Genomic DNA, 27,833 nt, shown 5'->3' on the forward strand with positions numbered 1-27,833 from the left:
AACGAAGCGCGTGATCATTTCGGTCAGCAGTTGTCAAATTAAATTAATATTTATCAATAATCCTAAAGGCCCATTTAGGCCTTCTCCAGTCTGCGCTGACGGGTGCTCTCCCCATCAATACAAACCGCAGAGAATCGTAACAGGCTGACAGTGATAAATGAACCAAAGCTCAGCTGTCTTTATTTATTTATTTATTTATTATTCTATGTCCTGTGACGCACATGTGGAGAAGGTAGCATACCCTAGAAAATACCCTGGAAAAGTACAAATTAAAATTGTCAGTGTTTCATTGGAAACGAAGGGATTTACACATTTTAAGGAAACAACCTTACGTTTTGTTTTCATTTCTCTAGGAGTACATATTTGTCTCTCCGTGTCACAGTCACACATATGCATCGAATCATTCCAGCAGTAGACCAAATAAAAACAACCAGATTTAGTAAAAGCTGCAGCCTCCTACTTCGCTGATTTTCTTGAATTTAGTATCCAGGCCATCCATCATTCCTGTCACCATCAATCGAATAACGCAAGACAACTGCAATCCCGTCTCATATCGAACCAGAGCTGGCACGTGACCTGCTCCACCAACTAATGTCGTTGCTTAAACCATTTTCTCCAACGCCTACACTGACCTTTCTCTTCGGGTTTTTAAAGTGAGCCCGTAGGAAAATAACAACGGAAACGATCAGAATCAGGCCGGCCATCTGCTCTTCACATTAAAAACACTTTGCTGAAGCCTTGTTTTGTCTTCGTCAATTTACTCTTTATTTTGGTTTTAGTGCAGACTTCTTCTGTGTTTTGGTGCTAAAAACTATTCAAAACATTGTCAAAAATGGAATCGCCATTAAGTCATGTCTTGTCAGTTCCAATTCATAAGAACACAAGTAAGCTAAAATAAAACAGAAGAAAGAGACGCAGTGCATGAAGAACATAAACAAACATTCAGATATTTAGTTTTCCTTTAACATCTTGGTTTGAGTTGGAATTTAAAAAACATGTCAGTGGTAAATGCTCTCTCTAACATCTAGTGATTACAAGCGCAAACATGGCTAGAAACAGTCAAATTAAAAGCACCCATCTATACAGCACAACAATTAAAACTCTCACCGAGTCCTCCTCATTTTTTAAAAAGATATTCACAGTGTGTCTTGTTCGGTGTGTGTATGTGTTTTCTTTGTACAATATTTGTCCAGAGGAGATGGGCCCTAGGGCATGGGAGGGCTTTACTTGGAAAAGAAGAAAGACAGTCGTTTCCTCCTTGGTCCGTCGTTTTAGAAAAATAAATAAATAATTTAAAAAGAACTGGAGAGGAGTCGAACTGCTTTTCTTCGCCATGAAGTGTCGTGCAATAGGCCGAAGCTGTACGGGTCCTTGCAGCCTACAGCTCCGGGTCTCTGTTCCGTTTCAAGTCAAAGTTTGTGGGCGGGCTCTGGCGCAGAGCTCAGGCGTTTCCATGGTGATGCTCTACACGCGCGCACCGTGCAAGCTCAGGCAAGGTGAGGTGGGGGTGCTCAAGTGTGTGAACGGTCAGGTGGGTTTGACGTGGTGGCTGCAGAGGCAGCTCCAGTAGGCTACTGAGCTCCACAGCAAGATGAAGAAGATCCCTGAGCCAACCATGGAGGCCTGTATACACAGGGACAGAGGACAGGGCACAGAGGTTAGGATACAAAAGTCCAGGTGTGGTTCAAGACTTAACTGGCAGCCCCCAAACCCCAACATTATAGAGACATCAAAGTTAAGAGCAATTAAGTGCATCTTGCCTTTTTTTTGCATCCATTTTTGATTGTATGTATAACACATATTCCAAGGTTTTGTTTTGCCGAGGCATTTAATGAAAACTGACACTCTTCAGTAGTTGTCTTATTTTGAACACAGTATTTCCCCCCTGAATAGTTTTGAATCTTCCAACATCAATAAACACAGCATGTATAGCAGTTCTAGGAAAACTATACATATTTGGCCTGAGATGTGACAGATGATTCAGGGTCATATTTTTGTTTAATACGCATGCCATTTTTAATTGTCACATATAAATAGAGCTATGAACAGGCATGAATTGTGAACTGCATGTAACCTATCCCAAACATTAGAAACAATAACCTCTGTAAAGCAGGGAATCAAAACGCCAACCTTGTGGTTGAAGGAAGACCCACTCAACCCCCTCAGCCACAGCTGGACCCTTCTGACATCCGTCATGCTGCAGGATCATACCATATCATTCTGACTTTATACTCTCAGGAGTCCAACTTTACTCACAGAAGACTTTTCTTAAAATGTTTGTTTGAGTGGAATGAACCATTTCCTTCAATTTATGATCACTGGGTACAAAAAGTTGTGTATAATCTATACAATTTTGAAATTCTATGTTATGTGAAAACACTTTTTAACTTTATTGGAAAATATGGAAGCGGATAAACTGAACCCATACTGTAACTGTTTTCACTCCTGTGTGACTTATTTATTCATGATTTCAAATGGAATAATTTGTCTGGTTAAAGTGTTGTTATGGGTGAGGTGGGGGATATTAAAAAGAGAATCCTCACTCAAGGTTCACTTACGAGCTTTTACTGAAGCTTTAAACCTCTTCTTACAATCTTTATGGATGGACTTTGCTCAGCTGTCAGGGAGATACTTAAGTTCAATTGTCATCATCTGATTTACTGAAAGTATGGAGCTTAGAAGATGTTGCTATGCAATACTTCCTCCATCTGCTGATGAAGACCATGGGATGCATTTGAAAGCTCCAGAAAAACTGAGGACCTCAACTGAAGATTATTTTGTCAAACTTCTTTTTCAGTTCTTCATTTTCTTAAAAATTTTGACTTTAATCTTTGTTTCATCACTTCTCATTTCAATTTTTTCTTTGAGATTTATCTCAGAAAAATAATTTAGGTCTCATTCCTCTTCCGTCATGTTGCTTTTGAAATTAACTCTTTCAGATATTCTCTCTACAACATGTACACTCTAGATGTGCAGTATGAAATAAAGCATATTGTGGACTCAGCTGTATTGTGCAGCAGAGAGGAGAGTAAAGTAGTGCAGATTCAGTCATGTATTCCATAATGGTTAAATGTTATGGCTCGGGCTTTATCGTGCATAGAAAACCCTCATATTACTCCAAACATGGCTCTCTTCCTTCCTGCAGTCCTGGGGAGATTTACTGCTGTAGTCAGCATACGCTCTCGCCACAGATCAAATTAGGGGAAGCAAAAACATCCGGCTCTACTGAGCTATTACTGTAACTAGTCAATGATCCATCAATGAGAAATAATTAGATTAAATACTCTCTAAAAATATATAGGCATCATTTACTCAGAGCCTGATGTCACTATGCAGATAGATGTATTTATTAATTTATTTTTTACACGAAGCGTCACAATCTGCTCGTTGAACTTTATTAGCAAAGCTGGGGGAATTATCAGACAGGGAAGGGGGAGCTTAGTGAAAATTGGCCCCAGTGAAAAAAAATGAAGCAAGTACAGCTCCTATTTACATATAAAGAGCTCTATTAATCAAGGTAAGTGTCATTACATCGTGGCTCATTGAGCAGTGGAGAGTGGGTGTTAAATAAAATTTTCTGTGCTTGGGTGCCTCCGGCATGCCATACGTCTTGATTTGAGAACTGTCAGCAGTGGTGGGGAGCTGATAGAGGCTGGAGGAGGGGGAATAGTACCCCGATTCTTAATCAGAATGCCAGGGGAGAGGAGATAGAGGAAAAGAAAAATGGAGGAAGAGGAGCAGAGAGATGGAGAGGAAAAAAGGAAGTGTTCTGGAGATAGAGTGATGGAGATGAATGTGTTTCCCACACGTTATTAATAATAATATATATATATTTTATTTTCTGTCCAAAATCAAGATGCACACAGGTTGTATATAGACCATGATCTATATATACTATATTCCAACTTGCTAAAACATCAATGTCAGGACCAAATTCTGGTGGGAAGATAATTAAATAAATAAAACCCTACAACCCTAACTGGTTGCTTTGGCCCCGTGTTGTACTCACCAGGTTACCTGATGAGATCCGGGAAAAGGGTGACATTGGTACGAACAATATTCATAAAATTGCCAGAATCGTCTCCCCTTGTTCACGGTTAGACAATCATACAAGCAAATAATTCTAAGATGACTAATGCTGACAGAAACGAAGGTCATAACTATGTCAACAAACCCTAAATTGCAATAAACTGGAATTATCCTGAACAAATAAAATCCCAAAAAGCAGTATGCTCACAGGCTATCTTGCCTTAAAATCAAACCGTGACAAGAACAGCAAATATTGATATTGTGAAAAGACAACTGTGAATATATTTCTTGAGCAGCATGGTGTTAATCCTATCCTGGGCACAGTGGGCAGTACCTGCTCTTCCTTTCTGATCTCCATCACCTCTTTTCTTTTTCTCTCCTCCTCTTGTCCCGTATCTCCTCCTTTCCGAAAGCTGAATATTGAACATTGACAGTCTTTCCTCTTTTGTTTGTCTCAGTAAAAGTAAACACATGTATGGCTGAAAGTGAACTAACTGGTGGGCATTGGTTTTTAATGTAGCGTGACCACACAGGGAGCTATTGGTCAGATGATGTCTGTCTGGGGATAAATGGCATTGAAATACTAATAATATACTAATACTAATACTAATAATATCTAATAATAACATCTAGTTATCTGAATCACGCATAATCAAAGAATAGTAAATAGACTGTACTGGTATAGCGCTTTGTCTTCCGACCACTGAAAGCGCTTTAACACTACATGTCATCATTCACCCATTCACACCCATTCATACTCTGATGGTAGGGGCTACCATGCTAGGTGCCACCTGCCCATCCACCTAACATTCACACACATTCGCACACCGCAGACACAGCGGGTTAAAGGTCTTACCCAAGGACACATCAACATGGACTAGTGGAGCCGGGGATCAGACCGCCAATCCTCTGATTGAAGGACGACCACTCCTTCAATCAGACTGTGACTGAGCCTCAGTCACCCCAAAGAACCACCGTGTTGAGTGAAGATGCTATAGTAACAACAAGATCATCCACTTCTGTGAATATATTTCTTGCATCAACATGAATGGGCTTGGAAATGGACTTGTTCAGCGCTTTTCTAGTCTCTTGACCACTCAAAGCACATTTACACTGATTCATACACTGAGCCACAGTCGCACATGAAAGTCACTCCAGCAAAGATCCAGGTGGCAAAGTAATTTTTCCAGTCAGGATTAGATTGTTAAGGGAGGTGAGGAATAGAGTAGAAATCTGAGTGAAAGCAGTGGAGGAGAAGTGAGTGAATAAAGACAAAGACGGGACTACTTACTTCACCCTGTTTTTCAGGCTTGCCTCAGTGGAGTGAATTTACATGTAGTGCCACTGCCCATCCATGCCCATGTTCATACCCATTCCACCCATCGGCCCTGGAGTGAGAAGTAAAAGCAAGATTAAAGATTACAGACCACGCAGAACATGGTAAACAACTTCTGTCCAGTAAAAGTGTATGTACTAGCTTCAGCTTTGATGGTAACACAAAGCATAAAAATGCCTTAGCCACAAAGAAAAATCATCTTCTTCAAATTGTATGTATCAAAGCTTTTGTGTTATTTTATCTTACTTCTGTTTCCAGTAACAGTGACAGGGATACCACAGACCTGGAATCAGGAGCAAACTGCCACCGTAGCTCCATCAATTTATAAATTATGCTATTTTATACTAATACTATTCTAACACTGTTATATCTAAATGTTACCCAAAAGCCAACATCAACTTAACTGTGTATCCTATTAAATAGGCCCTATTTTCTGAAGAAACTAGGGCCACGCATCATCCTAATAACTAATAACTAGCTAGAGATATCATTTTCCGTCCATAAGATGTTGTCTGTCTCCCGTCTGCCTGATTCCATGGAATGCAGCATAACATCAGCTCCTTTCACCTTAAATTCATCAGCGAAAGTTGGAAAGACTATACAGTTTTTTGAAGAATAACCTACAACATCATTTTCAGAAATGAATGTTGACAATGTTTAGTGAAAGTGTTAAAATAAAAGCAAATTCACACTCCCGTTCTCTGTATAAAATAAAGAACACACATCTACGCCTTTATCTACCAAGGCATAGATAAAGTACACAATAGGTCCTGCATTGACACCAAGCATGGACATAAATCCTGAGATGTGTAATTGTGGTCGTCTCTGAAATGTTGCTATGAGAAAAACAGACACCTGCATGACATGTTACTGGATGTACATATGGGGAGTCCGTAAAAGAGAGAGAGAGCGTTTTGTTTGAAACTTAGCTGACCACAAACAGAAAATAATTTTAGAGATTTTGCCCTTGATGGTTTGATAAATGTATGGGATATTGCTCACCTCCAGGTCGGAGACCCATGTGCTGCTGCCCATCAAGAACAAAGCCTCCCATTGGCTGGCCATCTGGACTGTAAGTTGTACCCTGACTCACTGTGAGCATAGAGGAAAAGCAAGATTGTCAGAGTGAGCAACCCAGAGTACTACAATCACTCTGCTTCACACCCAAACATGCTGCACACAAAGCCACCTCTTCATTCTGGAGGTCCTTCATGCAATCAATTCTCCAAAAGCCTTAAGGCTGACTTCTCTGATACATAATCTGTCTCACTTTACATACTGTGTGTAAATCCTGTCGTCCACTCAGTAGCCAGTGGAGTGATATCAGTAAGACACCATAGTTTGCATTTAGTTTCAACTGATCAGTCGAGAATGGAAGGTAGTATTTAGTACATTGAACACTGAATGAACTGCAGCTTTACCTGCTCTGTTGGACTGGTCAATCATAGGTTGGACTATTCTCCTCCTTGCATTGATGAACCTGGAAAAAAGAGCAATATTATGTGAACTATTTGATAAACAGGAGAAAGAGTCACTACATATTGAATGGAGCTAAAGCATTCCAAAATGAATTATTAAAAGCTTCCACATTACCAAAATCAACATGTTTTAAAGTTTAGCATTCCTGACCTTGGAACACTTACATGTGATGAAATATAAACTCAAGGGGTCACTTTGCACTCTGCTTTTTTCCAGCCTTTTGACAGTATTCCACTGCCTTTTTTCGTGAATGGACTTTGCTCAGGTGTCATCCTGTGAACCTTAGTATGGAACTTTGGTGACATGAGTAAGTTAAAGTCACTAAATAATCCATGAAGCTAGTAAGTAAACTTTGAGTTCATAGTACAAACAGTTCTTAAGTCTTAAATCTATTTTGTGCACATTATGTTAATGGAATCAGCTGGATCATTAGTACAATTAGCAAAAACAGAGATCCCAAATGTTTTGAAATGGGTTAACAACAATTCTGCAATTCTGCAAAGAAGAGTGGGCCAAAATTCTTCCACAGCGATGTGAAAGACTCATTGCCAGTTATCGCAAACGCTGGATTGCAATTGTTGCCGCCAAGGGTGACAAAACCAGTTATCAGGTTTAGGGGGCAATTACTTTTTCACATAGGGCCAAGTAGGTTTGGATAGCTTTTCTCCCTTAATAAATTAAATCATCATTTAAAAACAGCATTTTGTATTTACTCGGGTTATCTTTGTCTAATATTAAAATGAGTTTGATGATCTGAAACATTTAAGTGTGACAAATATGCAAAAAAATAAGAAACCAGGAAGGGGGCAAATACTTTTTCACAGCACTGTATATATATATAGTTTTTTAAAATATGCAGAAATGTATCGTCTGGATACATCATCTTTAACTCCTTGAACCTTCAGCTGCTTTTCCACAGTTTTTATTCCCTTTATTCAGAGGCCTGTAGTCACTTCATGTCTTAGCCAAGCATGCCATAAATTGTTATTTTCAGGATAAGGTAGGTGTGTTTTAAGTGAATTTAGCATGTCAGTGGTACTTTACATGTTCTAGGACAGTTTAGTTTAGTAATATGTCATTTGGCTTAAATTATAGGGAAATAGATACACTGTTTAATTGGTACACTTCCAATAAATTCAGTTTAAAAAATTGCCAGCGTAAAATAGAGAGTTGTTCTCTCAGTGCACAGCAACTAAACATAAAACAATTTTAAATGTACAGACAGACACACGATACAAGATACAATAACGATACAGTGTAACAATTAATTAATATTTACTTGGATTTGATATGTATAAACTCATCACAATTTGAACACTAAATATATAACCTTGATCAGAATTACAGACCTGTAATATTAAGTGTTACCAAAATTTCCAAACAAGGTTTTATATTTTTACAATATCACCATAGCTACTTAGGACTCAGCATATCTTTTGATGAATTTTAAGCAACTGTTTGGACTTTTATTTGTGATGGCCATCAGAGATGGCGACACCCCGGAGACACCCCTACTGCTGGAAGAACAGTAAGTCACACTAAATCCAACAATATGTGTATAACGTGTTTTGGTTTGACTAAATTACAACTTTATTACTCACAGTCAAGACTGAGGTGAAGATATAATATGTATTCTAAAGTCAAATGTATTTATAAAATGCATTTCGCAAACCAAAGATTCAGATTGTGTGTGCATTTGTGAGTAGATTCCAATCTGGCGTTAAAGTGACTTACCAGTTGTTCACTTGAAGGATGGTGAGGCCTGTGTCTTGTGCTAGCTGCTTTTTCTGCTCCTCTGAGGGGTATGGATGCTGTGAGTGACAAAAAGATCAGAAAGCATTCAATAAATACAAATAGGTAAAAGTAACGGAAAGGCTTAAGCCAAAAACAGCTTGCAATTATCCATAGACATATAGTGCAGGCTCTTGTACTTCAAGAAAAAAGTTCCACTCAGGAAGTACAATTATATTCTGTGGCAGTCTCTCCTGTGTATTCCTGGAAACAAGTGCATAAGTTGGCTCTGGAAAAACAGAGGCTGACCAGAGTTTGGCCCCCCGAACACTTCATGTTAAAAGCGCGTGCCATTGTGTGACAGTATTTGACATTATTTTACATTGCTTGACAAATGATCGGGTGGCATATAAAGAGGCACAATGGTGGCTTTTGTTTGAGGCCCCGATAAGGTTAGGCCCCCTGTCACCCCCCAACCCCTCCCTGCCTTGCTCCTTCGGCCCTGATCCCTTCGCTGGTTTTGTGTGTGTGTTTGTGAGACAGTGGGAGGAGGACGGCAGATGGTAGACAGAGGTGATCCTTGTACTGAGAGCAGGGTCGCGGGCCAGTCCCCATTCTGCTGCTGTCAGGCCAGCAGCCATCTCCTGTGGTTATCGGTGAAGGATGAGCTTCCAAGCACTTCATTTTTTAACTGCCTTTCAGGCTTAGTACACACACACACACACACACGCACACACACACACACACATGCATATATCATTACACTTGCATATGTAGACAGGCGGAAATGTGCATTAATACAAACACAAGCTCATACAAAAGCTTACAAATGCAATTACACATGCACTGTAGTACACCGCAGGGATTCCTAACGAGGGCTGTCAGCTTCATTTTACTAAGGATTCATAAGTCACAAAGGTTGTGGACAATTACCACTACTACTACTACTATACAGTACCAACACATGCACATACATACATGTAAATACACACAAACACAAAAATCTGCATATAACAATTAGTATAAACAAGTAAGAAAATGGACACATAAGACACACACAAACATCTGTACTGAGGTTGTATTTTGGAGCAACTTGAAGCACACCTCCCAGCTTGGTGGCTGAAAGTCAAGTGACAAATTACTCTTAACTCTGCCTTCAAATCAAAGCTTTTTCTCTGCTTCTCTCTCTCTCTCTCTCTCTCTCTCTCTCTCTCTCTCTCTCTCTCTCTCTCTCTGTTTCTCTCTCTGTCTATGTCTCTTTCTCTCTCTCTCTCTCTCTCTAGAGAGAGAGAGAGAGAGAGTTAATGATAAACTATAACAGAACATGAAAAGTACAACTTGATTAGGATAGACTGAGGATATGAAGTTAATAAGTTACATTTTATTGATATATATATATACATAAATAAATAAATTGCTAGAACTTATATACTAAAATACATATATACTAATCTATAACTGTACTTTTCATATTCTGCTATGGTTTATCATTAACCAAATTGCCCTGGTTATCTTTGTGGGTTTGGTCAAAATGCACATACACGCGGGTGTTTTAAATCACTTCTCATTTTCACATTCTTTATGTCTCTTCCCTTCAATTGTGAGAGCTCCACTTTCAATCCAATTGCCCCCTCCAATGTCTGACTAAAGATTTTACAACTAGCCGTTCCCGTTTCCACTGAACCATGGAGGTACAGACAACCACTGGATTACTTTTATACTGATGAGGCAAGATCTAAAATGTTTTTCTTTTGTACATAATGTCTAAACAGATTTATGGATATTTGTCTGGAATTGAGATCAATGTCTGCTTATTCCGGAATATGTCTGATCATGAAAAGAAGGGGCAAAAATGCACAGTTGGGTTCTAAACCTGCTGCAGGGTCAAAACATTGGAACAAAAACCTTTGTTAGGAGCAAGGAGAAGACGTTTTTGTCTAATTAGATTGTGGGGGATAATTAAGTTGTCATAGATGCTTGTCCATTACATATAGACAGGCAATTAATTCTTCTATCTCAACTGAGAACACAATCAGACTTTAGCTGACTTTGACACAACACTTGTGACCTTCAGTGGATTCCAGGTTTGCGCCCCAGACTCTTTGGCAGTAATCATTGAATGTGGATAAATGCAAGGTTGCATGGAAACCAACAGTTACGACCAGGCTAATAGGCCAATAATGAATAATATAATGAATCAAAACCTTTCACAGCTGCTTTCTCTATAGCTTCCTCAGAGGGGATCTTTTAAGGGTCTTCAGAATGGACAACAAAAGCAGGAGACTACGGCTAGTGGTGGACAGAAACAGCCCCCCTAACGGCCTTCCAACCGCGGGCCTCACACTGCAACGTCTGACAAAACATAATCCCGCTCTTTTCACACCCTCAAGACTGATGAATGCTTGATCGCTTGGGTGTTGCAATAGGCCTTTCTGAGGCCAAAGTCCCTTTGCACACTTTTCATAGGCACATCCTGCCATGGCAAACACTTGTGCTTAACAAATTAGGCCTGAAAGGGAATGGGGAACAGAGAGGGGATAATTCAATTATCCTCCTTTTTCATCTGGAAAATCTAAAGGTGGGCTTTGGAAAAGAGGGGATTACTCCGAGTACAGGACCTGTATGGGCTTTTTACAAATTGAACAACTGAGAGGTAGAACAACTGTGGTAGCGGCAGCGGCGGTGGTATCTTTTGGACCTTGGATAAAAGGTAAAGCTCTGCTCTTACAAAACTCAAAATACTAAATACTGCTGCTAATTCTAAATGAAATTCTAAAAATAAAGGCTCCTGATATAGATTTCTGTACAAACTGTGGACTACTATTTCAAGAAGGAAATTTAAATGTGAGTATGTCTTTGCTTTGTTCTCTTACAATGGAACATAACTGAACTTTCAGGATGCCTTCAGGAAATCTAGCCAAGGCTCATTCCTGGATGTTGGCTGATTGAGGAGCTGGGGTTAGACAACATTTATTTCTAGCATTAAGTTAAATCTATGTAGGGCTGCTGTTAAAACAAAGTTTTGTGTTTGAAATCTATACAATGCAACAGCTAGATTCCCTTACCGTAAGGTGCTGGAAGAGCCACGCTCTCATTATATTTGTGGCTACTTTGGGGAAGATGCCTCGTTTCTTCTGCCTCTTCTTGTCCTGGTCATCCTCGTCTCCTGTGCCCGGTGATGCCAAGCTGTTGTCGAGGGCATCTCCTGCGAGACAAGAGGAGTCCCGTTACGAGAAAGCTTTAATTTGGTCCTATCACCTTCACAAAATCATGTTGCGAAAGGACTGACAGAGGAAGATTTCACTCCTCTGTGGAACAGCAGCACAAGATTCTTCCTCTCACCTCTGCTTGACTCCTCAGCCATTGGATAATGAAGAGGAGTTTGTAGTGTGGGAGCTCAATAAAACCAAGAGCCATTAATTCAATCTAAGCCACGCATTTGACATGAGGTAATGACTGTGGGAGTCGTGCGCCTGCCATAAAATAATGACCGTTCATACTGCAGTCGGAGTCAGTCCAATGTACTGATATTTATATGTGACCTTTTCTTAACTAATAATTTCCCAGTATATATATATATATATATATATATATACATATAAAAGAAGGAAACAACAAAAGTATATCCTGTGCAGAAGTATGAACCCAATAACATCAAACCATGTGCTGTTTGAAGTCCGAAACAAGGGGTTAATTTAGGGTATTGAGGTAGAATGTGGGGGTTGTGAAAGGGTGGATTCCCATATGTCCACTGATGGACCAGGTCCCTCCACCCCACACACCACCCCCGACTGACAACTTCAGTTCAACTTCAGCTATGGATCCTGCCATTAGCAGCATCCTTGTTTGATTTCAGCAGGAAGCTGACGTGGATCAAGGCAGGGGACTTCTTTTAAGCTGAGATTTCCGCTCCTGCTAGCTAACTCACTCCATCTTGTATCACAAGGGGCACCCCGCTCCCTCTCAGCCATTAATTGTGCATCAGCCGAGATGATTTACTTTTAACAGTGGTGGTTATTTTTCTTGCCCTCGAGGCAGAGAAGCCTTGAAAGCTTGCCTGGAGGGCATGTGAATAATGCATCTGAGAGACTCCTCCCCCGAGGCGGGTCAGGAACCCTACTTTTCTTAAGATTTGCCCTAGCATGTCTTTTTGTTTTTAGAGATGCATCAATCAAACACGCCTATATAAGCCATATTCATGAATAAATATTTCAGCTAATGAATATTGACATTAAATAGGATGTGTTCTAGGGTCGTGGGCTATGGGGGTTGTGAGAGTTTTGACGGATGGTGTCCAGCTCTGAGTCATGGGCAGGATACAGGGTTCAAACTGCCTCTGTCCACTACTCTTTAAGTTGTTTTGGCCCCCACCTCTCCTACAGCCTGTCATTTAAGTAACTTTTTTTCCGGGCAAATATTCCCTTAGGTAGTGGAAAGTTCAAGATTGAGATGTCATCTTCCTACGTACCTCACAAGCTACCTAGCTGCAGAGACCAGCAACTTTTAAATCATCAAATTTGTTTGATCATCTTGAAAAACATTAACAGCTTCTAGCAACCTCATGGATAAGGGCAAAACAAAAGAACCTCACAACAAGAAATAAGCTAAGATGAACACCATGTAGAGTTGACCGAATGAAGACAAAACTAAATGGCAATTCAGTCTGATTATCAGGCTTTAGTATTCTAGAAAAAATCACATCAACATATTAAAAGATATTTGACGACCAAATTATTTTTCAATACCAACTTTATATTACTGATGAGACTGGTGCATCTCTATCTCTTAAAGAAAAAGGGCAAGTCCATTCAATATATAATAATATAAATCAAAATGCGGCCTCAATAATAAACAAGGACTTGAGTTTCATATTTGGGTGGTGGTGGTGGTACTGTAGTATTTTTCATCTTCAGATCAGAAAGCTACAGTTCATATTTGGTAACAAAAAGCATCATAAAAAGTTAAGAATGGAAAGAGAGAAAGACCTTATTATATCTGAGGAAGGCATGCTGTTCACCCCTCCAACCCCCACCCTCAACACCCCACCCTGGTCCACCTCCTCTCCTCTCCTCATCCCTCTTTCTTCTGCTCTGGAGAGGGTAGAGCCGCAGGGCAGATCCTCTGCTACACTAATCGCTACTGACTGTTCCCCGGCAACTCAGCCAATCTAACCAGTGTGTGACGGTGCAGTCTCAAAGTCATACACCCGTGCAAGTCTCCCATGCCTACCCTTCACCCCCACCCAACCCCTCCCCTCTGCAGTAATGCCCACCCCTCCGGGGTGGGCATTACTGCAGGGATGGCTGGAGTATTGCCCCGGGGCTAAGAAGAAAACACGCAGAAAAAAAGCACCTTAAGATATGAAGAGTCTTCTTGTCCTTTCTAGCGCCTTCTACATCTGCTTCTCACATACGCTCAACTCTGTTCTGCCTTTGTTGTTGTAGACTACCTCTTTATACTATTTAGGTCAATGCAACTCAGCCTTAATTGCTTTTTTTCTTATATATTATTTTACTTACTACATTCAAAGCATTTTGGAGCTATTGAGATTAGGAATACGGCAGATATTTCTATCTTACTTTGCAAAATTTGCCTAAGTTTGATAATGAAAGCTTTTTTAGGAGATGAAACTGAAGCACATATTCAATTGAAATATCTTACTTAATATTATTGTGGCTGACAAAAAGTTACAGATTAAAGCTTTGCCACAGGGCTGATCATTTTGTACGTATATGTATACCAGACCTTTCAGTCTCCTCCACTACTGCATTACCATTTCTTTATTTTATGATTTAATACTTATTTTCATTCTAATTTACCATCAATGTATTAATGTATATGTAATACATGCTTGTCCATGTGGTGATTACTGTTTGTTGGATATTCTTGACATTTGTCAATGTATTTTTTATTTATTTTTTTTGTTTCATTTCCTCTCATGCTGCCTCCCAAGTCCCTGCTCTTTGTAGCTCAGGGGCTCTTAGCGCTGGGTAAAGTAGTCTTTGGATGACGTGTCCATAAGAGAAAGTGCAGAGCGGCTAGCAGAACTGATTATAGCTCTCCCAGCTGCATCAGTGATGCAAAGCCAGTGCAGCCTGTCTAATGAGCTCAGCGGGGCCTGATCCATCATCGGTGGCACCTTGGGGCTCCTCCCCTTATTAGACATGATACACAGCTCTAAATAGAGTAGTCTGGAAGGTTTCCAAGACATGAAGAATCCTCCGTATGAGAAGTTGAACATGGTAATTATAAGCTCTTGATGGGGAGATGCAACTTTTGAAAGCTGTTTCAAGCTGAGCAGTTTGCAAGTACTGTTTGAACAATTCTACCTGCAGTGGCCAGTATTTCACTGAAAAGTTGCACAAGCAAGTGTTGAATGAAGAACATTTCTGGGGATGGTGAAGTGCTTTCTAAACCACTGAATGGGACCATTTGCTTTTCACTATTAGGTCATTTATCACATTGAAGGTTAAGTGTTTAACAGAGATCATAGATGACTAGAGTACATAAATATAGGTATTTACCATTCAGGCAAACAGGGCTCGATATTGTGCTAAAAGTTGACAAGCCTGCTGTCTACAAACCATCCTTTATTTGGTTTTAAAGGATTTAATTACGATAAAAAATATATTAATTCCCACTCAAATCTGGAGGTGAATAGCATTAATCAAAATTCAACAGCAACATATCTTTCCAGAAGAAAATGTAAATGTTTCAAATGTAATTATGTGCTATGACCAGCACAGAATGAAATTCCATTCACCTTAATTTTATTAGGCTGGAAACGGATCTCAAAACCTAAACTATTTGCATGCATAGATGCCTCTAAAAATAAGTGAGGAAATAATTATTTTGAAATTCAGTTGAACTGACCCTTTAAGAGTAAAATATGCAAAATGGTCAGTACACACAATTTTGGTCATTTGTTTTCAAGTAAATAATGTATTATTTCCTGTAAGAGTTGACACAACAATGTGTACTTTCCTTCCCTCCACATCCAGCATTTATCTCTTACTATTCCCTCCCTTTAAAAAAATTCTGACATCCACAACATGACAGATGCTAAAGGGACATTAGCCCTCAGTATCAGTGAAGCTGTGATGTCATTGGCATGTCAGCACCTCTACCTCCCCACATTCCTGACTCCTGACTCCAGGCTCTGGATGTGACAAAAAGATGCAACACATCCTGTTCCTCACATTCCATTTCTCAACATGGGTGTGCAGGATATTTTTGAGTCACTCCCACTGCCTTTTGTTTTATTTGGGTCATTGTGATGGACATTTCAAGCCTCATTATTGTCCTCCCCCTTTCAAACATTCCTTGGAGAGCTCAGCCCCTTTCCCTGTGGTCAACAGCAGTCACCCTGGGGGTTGAGCTATCCATGAGAGCCCTCTCTGCATATCACACAGCGTACAAGGCAACAAACAAAACCTCAGAGCTTCCAGAGGAGGAGGCAGCCATAACCCAAACCACCAGCCACACATTGTATGGATCATCTACCTGTGGTTAGATAGGGCTGAAAGCCACATCACCACCACTTTAGTGTTCCCAAATGACAGTAGATTTTAAAAGGTTTCATCAGACTACGGAATCATTATTAGTGACATCCCACTGCTCAGGGCTGGACTCATTTTCCTCTAGTGGACAGTGAGGAAAGTGGTAGGACTCAGCCTTTGTACCTCGGGCGCACCCCAGCCCAGGAGTTTCATGCCTCAGACCAGCCCATTTAAGTTCACAACCTTTGATACTGGAGATATATAATTATAGCTTTACTATGTAAATTCGGTATAGTGCACTATTTCTCCACAATCTTCTTATTCAATTTTTTTTTAATTCTGCCTTTTCCAGCTTACCCTTTTCTCTTTATGTTCTCCTTCATGTCTTTTTAGTCGACTTATATTTATTTGTCTTTGTCAGATCTTCTTCCTGGAAGTGTAGCCTATGGTGTAATCTAAGTTCAAAGTGATGTCCTATATCATCACGCTTCAGAGTTTAGGGCTCACACGGTGCCTGTGTCCAAGTGGAGCTAATCATGGTTAAGTTAGCCTACTGCTACATGCTGTGTGTGAAGTTGATGTTGAATAAAAGTAATAAACATACTTAAAATAGTCACCAGTTATTAAAAAAAGAACATGATGGCCTACATGATCTAATTACATCTCACTTGTTTATAGTCCTTTTATCTGTGCATTTGTGCACTTTATTTTATATTTCACTTTATTTTATATTTTACTTTATTTTATATTTTACTGTAAATTCTACTTTGCACTGTGTTGATTGTTAAATGTTATGCACCACCCGTCATGTCAAATTCCTTGTATGTTCAACATACCATGGCAATAAACAGTTCTGATTCTGATTCTGATTATAACATGATTGTGTTTTGCAGCCCAGCAATTGCTGTTGGACAGCACAATCACTTCCTGTGTTCTGTTGAATTGTCTTATTTCAAACTTTCATCATTATTCTTGAGTAGTATTTTGATAACCTCATGATCATCTTTGACATTTGTAATTTTGAAAAACTGGGAATTTATTTATTAATAGTTTTATCTATGTTTGATTGAACTTTCTGTTGTTGCACACAGTCACAGATATAGTGTTCTCTCTGTCACCCAACCTGGGGGATACTTCCAGAAGACTTTTTTAAACAAAAAACAAATATATTCTCTCGTTTTGCTCAACAAGACAACAGATAGAACACGTTGACCTTTTTAAATATCATGTAATTTAAGTGTTTTAGGTGCCTAAGCCTGTGGGACACAGCACGTAAACCCTGGTCTCCTTTGCATGGTAAACCATCCTTCTCGACCACCACACCAAGAGCCATTTCCTGAGTTGGAAAAAACTTTGCCAGGGAGCATAATCCGGGCATCAGTTATGGTTCCACCAAAATGTTCTGGCAAGGGTAATTAGTAGAGTATAATTTTATGTTGTGGCAGACAGGGTGCCCCTTCAAATTTACTCGCTGCTCAACTGTGATACTTCCTTAAGTTCAACCTTGTTAATGTTAAAACAGTAAGGAGGGAGTAAACTTTTTGGATTTACAGGTGATACTTGGGCAAAGGCACAAACTTTGGTAATCAGTGCATCCTTCAAAAAATATGCAAAATGGACTACTGGACGGAGAAGGGACACAAACTTGGCAGGCTGGTGTTGGAGAACTCAATCATCAATCCTTTCATTAATCTATAACCAGCAATGCAGAATAATTGCAAATGAACATAATCTTAAGGAGACTTTAAGATGAACTGAATAAAAGATGATGACTTTGTCTGCATTCATGCTCACATCAGTGTACCTCAGGAACAAGGTGAGCGTTCTTTCCAAGTACTGAACTAATTCTAAACCTGTAGGCCATCTACCTGCTCCAGATGAGATTAACATGATACACCTCTAACTGTCCTTTCTATACTTTCAGGTTGTGTTTTTGACTCTTCCCTGGCATGAGAATAGACTGGAAACAAGGCAGAGAGGCCCGGGGAGAAGCAGCAGGTAGCATGCAGCACATCCTGCAGCAGCAACCACAGCTCTGATCATTCTGCCTTCTTCTTTTCCTTTGTTCCTCATACATAAAGTACTCTGTCCTTACATCCCTTCAGGGGGCATTCTGCACTCCCATCCCCTATGCATTCTCTCCCAGGTCAAAAGGGCATGGACTTTGGGTTTCCCCCCACTGTTGTTTTATTTTTTTTAAAAAGCCCAAAGGAAAGAAGCTATTTATAACTCAATATACAATTTCTGGATACTGAATGCTTGAATAAAGATTTATCAAAACAATTATGTCACACTCTCGTGTATCTTATGTGAAGCTAATATCATTTTCAAGAGTCTTAATCTGTTCCTGATTTTCTCTTAATCCTTTGAGTTTCTCTTGTCTTGCAAAGCATCCTCCTATTGTTCTTGGCAATGCTCTGCTCCTTGATGCCTGATGGGCAGAGGGTGGAAAGTTGCTTTAAAGTCCATTCTATTTTTACTGTGCTCAAAGGGGAGAAAAACAAAAACAAGCCATAAAACCCTTATAGTCTTCAATGAGCACATCAGAAATCCCATTAAATGCAGGAACACCATGGGTGACACAAGAAGGAACAGGGCTAGATGGCATCAGAGGGAGACAGCAACTAGAGTAAACTCAGAAGATCTCTCCATCAGCGTTAACTGACCTGTAACTGAGAACCTACACAACTGTGAAAGTGGGGGAGCCCTAGTTCCATGGGGAAATCAACATTAACAATCTACGACTATTGTATCTTGTCATTTTTTCTCACTTGTCAACTAATACCATAATTGTTGTGAGCTTGTCTCTTAATCAAAGCTCTAGCCAGGATTTTAGAAAAGTGTAGGTCTCAAATCCTCAAATCCTGTCCAATTTTTTTATTTTCAGTAGATACAGTTTAATATCGCAAAAGTCTAAATAAAGTTTCTCCTTGACACAACGACCCTTTGAGACGTAAATCCATTTACAGGTCAAAAAACCCAGGAGTTCCAGTTGGTCATGCCCCCGAGTGAAACCAAGTCAACATTGACTTAGTTTACCGTAGTTTTGTTACGTAATTCCTGAACTATTACGTAATAAAACATAGTTATTTTACCTAACAAACCATATATACCTAAAACTACATAAACCTACGTTGGAAGTGTATTTTGAAAACGTGAAAAGAGCAGACACTGAGACGTCATCTCTGACAACTCCAAAACCAATACTAGAGGGAAATCACTAAACAAGTGTAGGATCACTGAACAAGCCACAGTATTTGTAGGGAGTGAGATTAAATCCTGGTTTGGAAGTAGTGAATCCTTAATCTATTTATTCATTTTGTTGATGTAGAAAGTGAAATGTTCATATATAGAATCTAAAATAACTGAAATTATGCAATTCAGTATGCACCATGTGCATTTTCTTACTATATAGAACACCCCCAGGTTTCTAAAACTACCAAATCCCAAGACAAATATATAGTAGACATGACCTCATCGTCATCTCATCACATCTTCAACCGCTTATCCGGGATCGGGTCGCAGGGGCAACAGCTCCAGCAGGGGACCCCAAACTTCCCTTTCCCGGGCCACATCAGCCAGCTCTGACTGGGGGATCCCGAGGCGCTCCCAGGCCAGTTTGGAGATATAGTCCCTCCACCTGGTCCTGGGCCTCCCTCGGGGTCTCCTCCCAGCTGGTCGTGCCTGGAACACCTCCCTAGGGAGGCGCCCAGGTGGCATCCTTACCAGATGCCCGAACCACCTCAACTGGCTCCTTTCCACGCAAAGGAGCAGCGGCTCTACTCCGAGTCCCTCACGGATGACCGAACTTCTCACCCTTCTCTAAGGGAGATGCCAGCCACCCTCCTGAGGAAACCCATTTCGGCCGCTTGTACCCGCAATCTAATTCTTTCGGTCATGACCCAGTCCACATGACCATAGGTGAGGGTAGGAACGAAAATTGCCCGGTAGATAGAGAGCTTTGCCTTGCGGCTCAGCTCTCTTTTCGTCACAACGGTGCGGTAGAGCGACTGCAATACCGCCCCAGCTACTCCGATTCTCCGGCCAATCTCACGTTCCATTGTTCCCTCACTCGCGAACAAGACCCCGAGGTACTTGAACTCCTTCACTTGGGGTAAGGACTCATTCCCTACCCGGAGAGGGCAATCCACCGGTTTCCTGCTGAGAACCATGGCCTCAGATTTAGAGGTGCTGATCCTCATCCCAACCACTTCACACACAGACAGCTACAGTCTGTCTCTCAATTCTGACTTTCCTACTATGTCTGTAGCACTCACCCCAAAGCCAATTGGTTCATACTGAAGATATAAAATGGCTCACAAATATAGAGTTTAATTTAAAAAACAAAATGCTCAGTAATTTCCTGAAGCAGCTGAAAACTTTTTGGAAAACATTACTCAAACAGGAATACATTTGTTGGGAACTCTTTACAATGGCAGATTGATAAATATTAGAGTTACGGTTATTCCTCACTAAACTTACATTATCTGTTTTAACTCCAACCCCCCGAGTCACCAGTGCAGCAGTCCCCATGCCTCAGAAAGAGGTCACAGAAATGTCAAAGCTTTGATATGAAAGAGGGCGCAGGAGGCCTGTAGGTGCTCTTACCGAGTTCACTGGTGTTGTCGCCACTATGAGAGACGTGGCCCCCACTGGAAGGTCCCGGGGTGCCCACAGAAGGCGTGGAGTGGGCGTCATCCATGTCTCTCCAGGACGCTGGGTTCTGAGAGGTCAGGGAGAGGTCCGCACACCAGGGGACAGGAGATAAGGAAACAGAGGAGAAGAAGAGAGAAGAGAGCAAAAAATAGATGAGGAAGGTCCGGTAGGTCCAGTATGAGGTCCATTATGTAGTTTCCCAAAGACCAAAAGACAACTGAGTCGAATGATTAGCATACGTAGTAAGGCAGCAACCAAGTTGTAAAAAATATGAAAAAACATTACCATCCTGACCAAGAGGCTAGGTTTAAATATAGTTGCAGAATGAGGAGCAGCACAAGTTTAGAGAACACTTCAGTAACCCTGCAGCATGTGGACCCTCCTGTGTCCTGGCTGTTTCTGTGACTTGAGTTAGGGAGAAGACCTGTATTTATTGGGTAGATTGGCCTGGCCACTCAGACAGCCATAAGGCCAAACCAAACAGCAGATCTCCCACTTCAGCCTCTCTGCGTCAGCTGTTTGCCGGATGGTGATCAGATGAAGAGCTCAGCAGATGACAACAAGAAGAGCGGGGACAATGGCGCAGTGTGAACGAGCCCTCTCAATGACGGCCCCTCTTTTCTTATCCAGCCACCCAATTATTACAACTCCTGAGTACACACAGCTACTCAAAGAGGTGCCATGTGTTTCCGCGTTTATCAAGCTAATGAAGGTCTCATTTCCCAACCACCCCATCTGTTAAAACCCAATTAACCAGAATGGCATGGAGTGTACAGCCAAGACTAAGAATCATAAACAGATGCAAATAATTCTTTATGTTTACCTTATATTGCTCTTTTCCTCTCATTGTTATCCAGAGGACTCACTGTAAAGACTGGTTAAATTCCGACACCAAATGACCACTAGCAGCAAATATAAGATAAAGACAATTAGCAAAATGTACACAATCTTTATGTTTTTTTAAACATGGCAAATATAGGGAATGAAGGATGTTTGTTTAGCAAAATTAAGTAAAACTTAACATGTAAAACTTTTCAGCTACATATTGGTCCAACTTTCACCCTGCCACATCTGTCACAAATTAAACAGATTCATATGGAGGTATAGTCTACAAAACTGACTTTAGGTTTTGGGATTGATTTTGATTTAAATAAATCTATCAACGTGCCTAATTGTTCAAAGCACTGACCATGTGTAGTAACATCATCATTTTGATTCAGACCACAGATCTTCATTGAATGCCTCAAACTTCTACTCACCAATAAAGGAAAATGCCTAGTTTGAGTATCGCCTGATAGTAAAAGTTTCACAATGATTTTACTGAACCAAACTGAAATGTAGATGCTACAGGATGGTCTGAATGCTATTTCAGATGCGTTTTCATCCTTTGAGGATAAACAAGGAAAGAAAACCTTGTTTTGAGTTGTTTTTTTGTGATGAGAAAATGGTTTCAAATTGTAAGGTGTACTTTTTTTTCATTAATGATGATAATAGAGATAAGTATAAATATGTTCACAGTGCAGTTTACTTTAATTTTAGAATGTTCTGAAGGAAAATGTCCCTCAATAAAACTTAAAATTGGAACCTGATGGAATAAAATTGTACTGCTAGATTTCCGCTTGCTTTGAGGAAATAAAATGTTCGGACTCTATAGATCAGGTCATCAATCAGGAAATTCAGTCCAACCCAACATTGTGAGCCTTCCCAGTGTCAGTGGAATGCAGAAACACAACCAGTCCAACAAACCAAACAGAATCAAATGGCACAAGCATGCCTTTAAACTCATAAACTGCTTTTAGCCCTTGTGAATGATAAACAGACTGTGGTACACTCAGTGGTTAAGATGCATGTACGTTACACAGCTGTGCATGTCTTCGTACCCACAGGACAGCAGCACATCTATTATGCAGCAGGCATTACAGCAGGAGAGTGTCCTGTCACATCAACTGGTGGCCTCACACAGACACACACACAAACACGTCAACTGAGTTTTGTCGCTTAAGAAGGATGCGTATTAAGAACTGTATTCTCAAGAGCAATTCATGAAATCAATTAAGTCAATACTAATATTTTTCACGGCCGACAATATTTTGTGCTATTCATATGTTTTATATATTACCGGTGAACACCTTTTTTTTTGCAAGGAAAAAATAACACTTTAACAACATTTCTCATGACCCCATGAGTTGCACATTTGGAAATACAGAAAATAGAACTTATTTACAACCTTTATACAATATATTCATATCAATATATATATATATATATATATGTATATGTATATGTATGTATATGTATATATATGTATATACTATATTGCTTCTTGAGGGTCCCATTTGTGGAAACAACAAGCTCCTAAAGGTTGAGAAGTTAAGTGTAGGTCATGCAGTTCATGGAGGAACTTCCATCATATCCAAAGGAAATGATAGTTAAGTGCTCTCTGACATGAAAAACAATCAGTTAATCTCAGGAGTAAGTAAATGGCAAATGGACTGTACTTGTACCGTTCTTTTCTAGTCTTCTAACTACTCAAAACGCTTTAACACTACATGTCATCATTCACCCATTCACACTCATTCATACACTTATGATAGGAGCTACCATGCAAGGTACCACCTGCCCATCAGGACTATCTAACATTCATACACCGCAGGAACAGCTACGTGAGCAATTTGGGGTTGAGTGTCTTGCCCAAGGACACATCAACATGGACTAGCGGAGCTGGGGATCGAACCGCCGATTGAAGGACGACCCTGTTTAATCACTGAGCCACAGTAAGGAGTCAATCTGTTTTCTGCACACAGTCCAAATTGATTTGTTGTAGTAATGTGTCAATAGACACATCATTACAACATTGCTGCTGCTAGACTGTAACTCTAAATCACTTCCAACATCTGAATTTGCTTCTTTGTAAATGAACACAGGTGCCAAAAATAGGCTGTGTAAAGCACACAACAGGGGGGCCACCTAACAAAGAGCCCCTGCACTCTAGCTATAAAAATCCTATTGGCTGATAACACCAGGCTGATTGAGGCTGAAGCCCAATAGCAAACACAACCCTTTCAGCTGCACTTTGTGCTATGAAGATCATCATCATCATCACGTCTGACTATTTTTCTTTATAAATCAATAGATAAATAAAGTTAAAAAGACTACTTTACAGGCAAAATATGATTTAAATAACAAATCTCAACAGTCCATATTGTTATTAGCGGAAGAAAGGAGAAATGGCAAAGCGTACACATCCAGATGGAAAAAATAAATAAAAAAATTGGTAGAGAAGGACGGAGTGACGTTTAGGCAAATATGTGAGTCTATGTAATATGATTTATATTATGAAGTAGGCTACATTTCTCTTCATCATAATTGTAGGTTGATTTTATTTAAAAGAACCCCCTTTTAATATTTCAATAAACTAATTTTGACATACAAATGTGGAAGATGTACTCAGGAAGTAAGTAAGAAAAGGTTGTAATGCTACAGTTTAAAATACTATGTTACATGTAAAAGTCCTGCATTCAAAATATTACTGAAGTAAAATGTATTAGCATCAAAATAAAGTTAAAGTAAGTAAAGGTACTCACTATGCAGACTAATATATATTATGGTATTGTATTATAATAATGATGCATTAATGTGTACATCACTTTAATGTTGCAGCTGGTAAAGGTAGAGCTCATTTTGATGACTTTAATGGGTAGTTTAATCTATAATAATAGATAATCATGTATTACAGTGATTGTATATATTCTGTATTATTAATCTGAATGTATGTAAAGTAAAGCTGTCAGATAAATGAAGTGCAGTAAAAAGACAACCTCTGAGAAGATAGAAGGGTAAACTAGCATAAACAGTTTTTCCACTTTTAGTCAATGATAACAGTTTGAAAGTGAAGTATTCTGTTTCTACTCAATATAATTCTAATTGCTCCAAACTACTAATATTTGTATTACAATTCATAATTCATCTGGAAAGTATTTTTTTGAGGTACACACTTCATTTTTGCAATGATTAAGACATAAACTTTGAATGTAATTGAGGTGCCAGAGTGCATACAAATATTGTGTATTTATAAAAAAGAAATTCCCCCTATAGAGGTCAGGGCTAAGCCCTGAATGTCCTCAAATGCTACAAACACCCCAGCTGACATGCCATTAAACAGACAACACCACCAGAACCGACAAATTGTCATCTGTTTTTTCAAATGCATATTCTTTAATCAGTTTAAAGGCCTTTTGTGAACAGGTTAAAGTAGTTTAACTCTAACATCCTGTGAGATTCACCCATGTGCATTGTCAGTAAAGAAAATATATTTAAATGACAGGCAAAAGGAAGGCTCCTGTTGATGAATGCATTGGTCTAAAGCAGCAATTCTCAACGTTTTTGCCTGATGAACTCTTAAAATGAAGCATAGCCTTCCTCACATGTTGAATATGTAAATTAGTTCCTCTTCTCAGATTGTTTTATTGAATCGTTTTAGAGGTCTGAAGAGGTAAAACTCTCCAGTATATTACTCTAAAATGAATGGATAAGAGAAAAATCAGAACCCCCCCCCCAAACAGTGTTCTACAGTATACAGCAACTTTTAGCCACTTGTGGGTAAAGAACCGCTAGGCAAACTTTTTAATAATGGGAATAATATGAGTTAACGGTGAGCAGGCATCTGCAAGCACCTCTCATCTCATCTCATCTCTCTTAAATCCGAAGAAAATAATGATTCTGGCGAAGAAAGAAAACTTTTTTGTGCTGCCGCACTGAGGTTATCCTGTCTATGAAGCAGGCGGGTTGACTCACATGATCTGCGAGGTTGGTAGAGGATCCGGAGAGGTCGTCGAAATCCGACTTGCAGACGTCTCGCTCCTCTATGACCAGGTCGATGGGCATTTTGCCTTTTAGGCAGCTGATGTACCGGTGGCAGAAGTTATCACAGAGCTCATGAACCTGCGAACACAGTCTTTCATTTAGATTATCCGAGTTTGGGCCGAGCACCAGAATAATCAAAACATAGTTTAATAATATAAACAATTACAGTGTCGGTAAATGTGTGATTTAGATCTGGCACTCAGCCATAATTCATATATACTGTGCAGCCTACCTTCTCTAATTCCAGCAGATGAAATCGAAGGACTTGGATCGCTTGAATCATCTATAAACACATACATTTGAAATCACCCCTCCCAAAAATACATGATAAGAAAACAATATGATTTCAGAGACGCCCAGTGCATTTGCTAATTACCAACGTAATACAAATATTGTTCTTGTATTACAAAAAGGAATGTGATATTCAGGTATAAAGTTGCCACGGGCAAGTGTGAGACCTCGCGGTGCGGGTGGACAGCATCACATCGCATAAAACAGCTGAGAATTAAAATAGGAAAAAAGGTGAGAAAAGAAAGCGAAGGAAGTGCTCACCAAGTTATCCAGCTCTGGGTTGGAAGAAAATAGAGGTTTCTCTGAGCGGATCTGAGGAGGGGACGAAAATTAAATCCTGGTGTTTTCAAGCTGATTTGTTTTTCTTGCTTCTTGTCCAACATGGCTTCATTACTTATTTGATCCTACCTGTTTTGCAAATACGGCTATGTCTTCATTGAAGGAGTCGGAGGAGCAGACGTCTCCGCCCGCCACCCCGGGCTCTCTGGGCGTGCAGGTCGCCAGCTCGCACTTCTCGAACACCAGAGCCAGCAGCGGGAATAAAGGGTGGCTGCAACACAGGCAGAGACAGGCCCATTTGGTTCTCTAGCCATTGTTAGGCCTGTACATGAACTATCGCCTACAGTACATCAAAGCAGCGACAGATAACATTTCACATTTAGCTTGATGAGTTTAACAACAGAATACCACGTTGTACTCTGCAACAAATATTGATTCATTCCTCCTTAATTCAAGAGAACAACTGCGCCGCTGCAGTGAGATTATTTCATCTGTTTCCAAAGCAAACAACCTGTTCAGAGATTTGAATCAGTTATCCGGGCAACTGGGGAATTTAGTCTCGTTTCAAGAAGCAAAAAAAGAGAGATACATTTGAAACTGCATCGAAAATTATTGTATTGGCCTATTAGTTCTGAGTTTTTTTAAAAAAAGAGATAACTAGATTTTTTACGCAATTTCTGCTCTCTGTATAATTTAAATAAAATGAGCGTTTGTGCCTTTTCATGTTTAGGCCTCCAATTTCTATCCTCTCATAACACAAATCTGCTCACAATAATAATAGTAATAATAATAATTAAACGATTATTCATAATATTGTTATTATATGCCTATCCATACCCGTAGATTTGGTCCTTGTCTCTCTTTAGTGCGTCGTTGACGGCGCTGCCCATGCTGCTCGGCATGATGTGCGGCGCGTGTGCTCCATAGTGCTGCGTCGGGTGCGGGGGCGGCCCGTGGTTCAGGTGGTGGACCTGGGGCAGGGGCCGTGGGGCATGCGGGTCTCCGTACATGGACGTGGGGACTCCGACTCCATCCATCGCTCCTCCGTAATGAGCCAGCTCGTCGTACTGGGTGAAAGTTGAAGATGACATTAGGACAAGAATACAGGGGAATACTACTAATACAATGTGTTTATTGTATTTAGTGGGACTATATAGGTATTAGACCTGGTTTCATGCAAAAATTGGAACATTCATATTTTATATAAAACCACTCGCTTAATTAAGTTTTTGCTAGAAATTCACATCATATGGTTTATGTACGTTTATAATAATAACTTTTTTAACAATTTAAACAATAATCTGTCAAATTAGATTTACCCTTTGCGCCATCTCCGTGCGCAATTTCCAGAGGTGTATGCTAAAAGACAAGTTTGGTGTTGATGAGTAGTTAAATCGATGACTTTTAAATCCAAGAGGGAATTATAATCCTGTCCTGTTTTGTGCCATGGAGCAAATCGATAATTACGCAAAGTGATCAAAAACAGTCTCTGTCCTCCGTTGCCAAAATACGCTCTGGCAACAGGCAAACTGGTTTTCTGTGGTTCTTCAACGGGAGGATAAATAATAATCTGTCAGATATGAGAGTCTAATGTTAGTTCCGGGCATCAGTTGTCAATTTCACAGGAATGCGCTGACGGTCCGCGGCCAGTCCTTTGCACTCAGTGTGTC

The 27,833-nt window shown here is 40.0% G+C and overlaps 1 protein-coding gene across 1 annotated transcript; it reads right to left on the reverse strand.

The window, feature by feature from the left end:
• Nucleotides 1–218: 218 nt before the first annotated feature.
• Nucleotides 219–27,833, reverse strand: meis2b (Meis homeobox 2b). The gene is made up of 13 exons (XM_068708236.1): nucleotides 27,483–27,833; nucleotides 27,001–27,230; nucleotides 26,293–26,434; nucleotides 26,146–26,196; nucleotides 25,826–25,876; nucleotides 25,525–25,671; nucleotides 20,683–20,797; nucleotides 11,641–11,780; nucleotides 8,579–8,655; nucleotides 6,787–6,845; nucleotides 6,368–6,457; nucleotides 5,321–5,417; nucleotides 219–1,623 (listed from the first exon to the last, which is right to left on the reverse strand). The coding sequence occupies exons 1-12, from the start codon at nucleotides 27,492–27,494 to the stop codon at nucleotides 5,359–5,361; spliced, it is 1,173 nt and encodes a 390-aa protein (XP_068564337.1). The 5' UTR covers nucleotides 27,495–27,833; the 3' UTR covers nucleotides 219–1,623; nucleotides 5,321–5,358.

The sequence above is a fragment of the Cebidichthys violaceus genome, unplaced genomic scaffold (assembly GCF_023349555.1).
Source record: "Cebidichthys violaceus isolate CVI_PGR_0920_01 unplaced genomic scaffold, fCebVio1.0.p SCAF_14, whole genome shotgun sequence".
NCBI lineage: Eukaryota > Metazoa > Chordata > Actinopteri > Perciformes > Stichaeidae > Cebidichthys > Cebidichthys violaceus.